At 35.0% G+C, this 5,835-nt stretch overlaps 1 protein-coding gene across 1 annotated transcript; it reads right to left on the bottom strand.

The window, feature by feature from the left end:
- Positions 1–1,168: 1,168 nt before the first annotated feature.
- On the bottom strand, positions 1,169–5,331 carry LOC107467788 (uncharacterized). Its single transcript, XM_016086973.3, is given in 9 exon segments — positions 1,169–1,603; positions 1,723–1,813; positions 2,096–2,154; positions 3,114–3,367; positions 3,469–3,616; positions 3,692–3,834; positions 3,925–4,098; positions 4,206–4,247; positions 5,016–5,331. Coding segments are annotated over 9 exon segments (1,263 nt in total). The 5' UTR covers positions 5,149–5,331; the 3' UTR covers positions 1,169–1,384.
- Positions 5,332–5,835: the final 504 nt, after the last annotated feature.

Genomic DNA, 5,835 nt, shown 5'->3' with positions numbered 1-5,835 from the left:
ACATAACTATGGGTAATCTTGTAAATACACAAAAAATAATATTTTTTTATTTTCTTGCTTGTAATGAATAATTTTTTTTTGGTGAGACCCACACAATTATTTTTTTTGATATCCAAATTCTTTTTTTTTCTCTTATTTTTCCTTAAACCAAACATAGTATTAGGATATCATTCTTGTTTCCAATTTTCTTTTATAGCTCTATGCCTTTTTCTACGGCTCATTGTCCTTTCCATTGTCACTTTCAACTTCAAGTTTCAATTGGGAGAATGCTAGAGTACCAATATTTTTAATATAAAAATGATACATTAATTAATAGACTTAAATAAAAATAATAATGACCTAATACTTTTTTTTGATATTTTAGATTTGAAATCATTAAAAGGGTAACGAGTTTGTTTAACACTTAACAATAGTTTATATTGGTTAAATGAATATGTTCATTGACAATGAAATAGATATATAAAGAAAATATAAAAAAAAAGTGGGTTAAAGTTGAAAGATAAATAAAGAGTAATAATAACAGTTAAAAAAGGAATCCATGCGGCTGCTTGGAGTAATCGTTAGTAATTAATAGAGTTGGATAATCAGACAACCAATTGGCTAATGATAATGAATTCTTAATTTAATAGTCTCAAGCGTAGAAAACAAATACGTCTTTTTCATTATAAAGGACAATATTTATTTTTGAAAGCTGAAACGACATGCTATTTATAAAGCGTAGCAACGTCCCTATATACTGTAAAGTATAATTAAAGTTATGCGAGAAACTTAGAATATTCGGGAATTTGGATAAAGTGGAAATTAAATTGGTACACTCATCATAAGCCCAGTAGTCAGGGTCCACAAACTTCTATTTGGGCCAATTAGATTTTATAATCAGCCAAGCTAATCTTGAGAGGATGCCCAAAAACAAAGTCTTAAAGTGGTTAAAAAAATCAACTTTCCTCCACGTTGACCAAAAATTGCAAGAATCCTTTTCCGTTAGACTTTGTCGCCGGAAGTATATTGGAAATTACTTGGTACATTCCATAGTTTTCTTGAGTTTACTTTGAAAATTTCAGCTACTTACTCTTTGTTCAAAACCAAATTGGAGAAGAATTGAACTCCTAAATTTCTAGAACAAAATTAATATCTTACAATCCTTTCAAAAGCTATGTTTACTTTAGGATTGAACTCCAAAATTTTAGGATTGCATTCCTTTATCTTTTGAACTGGTAGCTTTTTCAAACCATAGGCTACACAACTGTAAATATTTAATTTAAGCAACGACTTTTAACTCCTACCATAAACAATAATAAGTAAAAATCTTTCCTTTAAAATAAATCCCGCCCCAACAAATAAACGGGCAGGCTGGCCGAGAGGGGGATTTGCTTGATGATTACTACTAACTGCCAAGCTCAAAGACACGAGCTGTTCCATCGTATGAAGCCGAAACAAGGTACTTGTTATCAGCAGACACACAGAGAGCATAAATGGCATTTGAATGCCCCCGGAATGTGGTTGTGCATTCACCGGACCGGCTGTCCCATAATCTTACATTTCCATCCGAGCATCCAGTGGCCAAATTCGAAGCATCAAGCCACGCCAAACATGTCACTCCACCCTGTTCACATGGTGAGGTTCCTTCTATCACACATACAGTCAAAGTATAGCTGCAAACAGAGCTTGGTTTGTTCCTAGATATGCAAGCTTGCATTTGCACAAAGCAGAATTCATACAAACCTCATGGTTACAAGTGGAACGGGATAAGGAATGTTCTACATCCCAGATGACAAGTTTTTTATCCAATCCCCCAATTGCAGCCCAGGAATCACTACCACAATTCAATGGAGCAAGTTACTTTATGGTTATATGGCGAGTGACAACATCAACCAGCACATCAGATATTTATAAGATGGAATTATGTCAAAAAAACTGCTTTACTCAGAAACTAAGTCAAGCCACTTTGCTTTGGTTCATGGAATTATTTAATGATCACAGATTTTATTTTATATGTAAACAATAATTCTGTCTAGAGTGAGGTATTGTTCTCTAAACTAATTCCAATCATGCAGCAAAGCACAAACACGGGCCATGAAAGGTTAATAGTACATACCTTGGTGAAAAGCCAACACATTCAATGGACCCTGAATGAGAAATCGGGGTATTAATAACCTGTCAACCACAATACTCATGCTTCTTAGAGAGCTTGCAGAAAACTGAATTTAAATGCTTAAACTCCTTAAACAAAGAATTAAAAATTAATAATTACGAAAAAAAATGCAGTGGCAGAGACAAACAGAACAATGGATAAATATTGAAAGTGTTTGGGTTTGAGTCATACACAATTACACCATTACTACAGGGCTATTATGCAAGGACATAGGTTTACGAAGAACTATACTTTTACCAAAGCCAAATATAGTTGGATCAAAGATTTTCTAACTCTCATCATCTTGCTAGTTGCTAGGGAAGAGAATCACCAAGCCACATTTCTAATAAATAAATTTCCATGAACAAATCCACCAAATAGTTAAGATCTCATATATCTGAGCATAACACAACATGCCAATCTTGAGCCATACAGGGGATTAGCTAGCAGATAGCTACCAATTGATGTCGAATAGAGCATTGCTTAGACTGACCTTGCTATTGTGAAAACATAATTTCAAGTAAATTAACTAATAATTGTGAGGAACTGCTCTTGCTCAATTCTCTTTGAGAGACCATGTTTTCACAAGCTGGCTCCCATTAGCTGTTGAGAGACCATATGACTCCATGGGCCAACAGTATTCCCTCAAAAGCTTCCTATCCACTCAAATCATTTTAAGTGACATCAGAGATTATCATTCTTTGGATGAAGGTATTTGGAATCAATAATTGGATAAGACGAATTTATGATGAAATTTTACTTTGAGCAACTATTAACTCAGTGGAGTTAAGTAGCATCTCAAATTTATAAAATTGAAACCACATGAAGAAAGTTTTAAAAACATTACTTTATTATGACATGGCCAAAAGATTTATCTAATTAGTGAGAAATCAAAAACCAAGACAAAGACACAGAAGAAGACAAGTTGAATGATGAAAACAGTGTACGGTTATCAAACACAATGAAACCTAATGATATATACCTTCCCAGTAGAGATATTCACAATATGAGCAGATCCAGATCCATACTTGGAACTGGAATCGGGATTGGCACCGGAACCGGTAAGGGCAAGGGTTGATGATGAACTTATTGACAAGCATGTTAGTCCCTCAGCATGATACGGGTGTCCTGTAAATCATAGTTTACAAGGCTAAGTAAAGATAAAAGCCAAAGAAGCACGCTGAAGAGAAGAGATTCTCAAAGTTGCGTCCTCTGAACCGGTACATATTATTTTCCCTAAGGCACCAAGTAAGACAATATTGAGACTTTTAAAACACAGCATAACATTAATATGAACCTATAGAAGAAAATGCGCTAAGAACAAAAGAAGGTCTCACCATCAGGAGTAAAATCACCACAGGTCACACTAGCACCATGACCAACAAACATATTAGCAAAAGCAGCTCTTTCAGCATTCCACATCCAAACAGTGGAATCCTCTGAACCAGCTAAGAGTATGTGTCCTCTCGGATGCCATCTAAGCCACTGAAAGATATCATATCGAATGAATTTTTGTAATAACACAGAATAACAAGCAACAAAAAGAACAACCTCTTTTACCTCAATTCCCCCTCTAGGACCCTCCAGTGTGCCTTTCAGATTTCCCAAAACATCCCATACTTGAACAATTCCACCTAAACATCCCGAAGCAAGAAACTGTCCATCGTGGCTAAAAGCTAAACTAGATACAGAATCCTTATGACCTGTTTAGAATTAACATGAAAAAACAAACTAGACATCAGCACCACAATCTCAAGCTTCACACAAATATGTTTCTAGTGCGATGGAAATACCCTTTAGCTCAGAATACCAAACTTCATTGCCAATATTCCAGAGAAATCCTCTGTCATCTTGACCCCCTGTTGCCACCAATGTTGCATCGCTTGGGCTGCAAGCAGCTGAGTACAACTCCCGAATCTTGTGCTCTGTTGAATCGCTTGGTCTGCATGCAGCTGAGTACAACTCCTCTGCACAGGAATTTAATTAAAATAAATAAAAAAGTGCACACACACACAATTACCATAAATTGTATACAATAGAATAATCACATTCAAAATCTAGTTAGAAATGTTACCATTATGACGAATGAATGTATGCACAGAATCCTCGACGTCAACTGTGAAATTTTCAGATAATATCATTCAGCAAACACACAAACAAACTTAAATGCAAGGAAATTAGAATTAGGTTCAAGGTAATCAAAGTCAAGAATTCTGCGACACTTGTGGAGATAAGAATTGTAAACTCTTTACGGGTAAAACCACGAACTCAACTTGGGAACTACATTTTTGTATTCTAAAGACATTTTACATTATTGGTTTATATCAAAATTATTCTAAGTAGTATTTTCAACTTTTACCAAAAAATATATAGTGTATAGAGTTCCTCCATTTCTCGTAAGGCCTGATCCTTAAAAAAAATAATTTAAAGTTCATTCTGTGTGTCTTCTTGAATATCATATATAGGGATCTGAGAATGGTTAGTTAGTATATCAATAATAGCAGGTGTTGCGTATATCAGGGAGAAATTTGTCTAAAAAAAATCATTTAATTTTATTTCAAATTGTAACACATTCTTCTAACCCTAAGATAACTCTAACCAAGTGGTTTTTAAAGTTAAAATGGAAAAATTGCAATGGCGCCGAAAGAGATGATTTAAATGTGATTATTTTATAGTATAAGAACAAATTAGGAGGCAGTTAGTGGTATAAAACGCATTATTGTTAAAGAAGATTGTAGAGTGGGCATGCAAAGCAAAAGTCAATGTTATGGATGGTGAAGCAAACAAGCCATTCTATGAACCTTGTACGGTAGGGGCAGTATAAATGTATAGTGTACAAGTTAACTCGAGAATTCAATAAAGTTGATAAGGCGGAAGGTGATACCGGAATGTTCGGAATCAGAATATTGGTCATCATAAGCATCTGGAAGGTCTTCGTCGTCTATGGAAACTTCATCCAGAATGTCACACTCATCAATGACAAACTCATGGTTGCCATCATCGTCGGCTGCATTCATTTTGTGGCACAATTTGTAAATTGACGACAAGGAGAGACGATGTATGCGTAGTTGTGTATGCACTAGTGCACTACAGAGCAACTGAAGCCACCCACAACATCAAAATTCCAGCATTCTAACCAACACTGCAAAATAAACAATCAAACATTCAAACCTCAGCTGTGGTGTGAGTTCGGTGTGTCTGTGCCCTAAACCCCTGATCCAGTAATTGGGTTCAACCGGGCCGGAACGAATGACTTAGCCTTAAATTAAACCTAACCCATTTGAATTAACAGGATCACTGATAAACCAGATTAATTATAGTCCAGACTAACCGGATCTCGTCGATTTTTTCGGACAGAACCGGCCCATTCGTCCTTCAAAGATTATTTATTCTTCAAATTAGCCCCAAAATAATTTTTTTATTCATATTAGTCCTAAAAAATAAAATATAAGTCAAATTAGTCCTTTCATTCATTAGATGATGATGTGTCACATTAAGTGCTACGTATCATGATGATGTGGTAGGTTAATGTCATGTGTCACGAGATAATTGATTGATGTGTCAGGTCAGTAACATCTAGCACGCCACGCGTCACTTGACATGTAAAAAAGCCCAGACGTAAGTCATTTTCACCCCTAAAATTTTAAAAAGTAATCAAATTAGTTTCTATATAAATTTTTTTTATTTTTTTTATATATTAAATT

This window comes from Arachis duranensis, chromosome 9, assembly GCF_000817695.3.
Source record: "Arachis duranensis cultivar V14167 chromosome 9, aradu.V14167.gnm2.J7QH, whole genome shotgun sequence".
NCBI classification, from domain to species: Eukaryota; Viridiplantae; Streptophyta; class Magnoliopsida; order Fabales; family Fabaceae; genus Arachis; species Arachis duranensis.
Note: the sequence above shows the minus strand (reverse complement) of the source record. Positions and strands in the feature narration are given on the sequence as shown.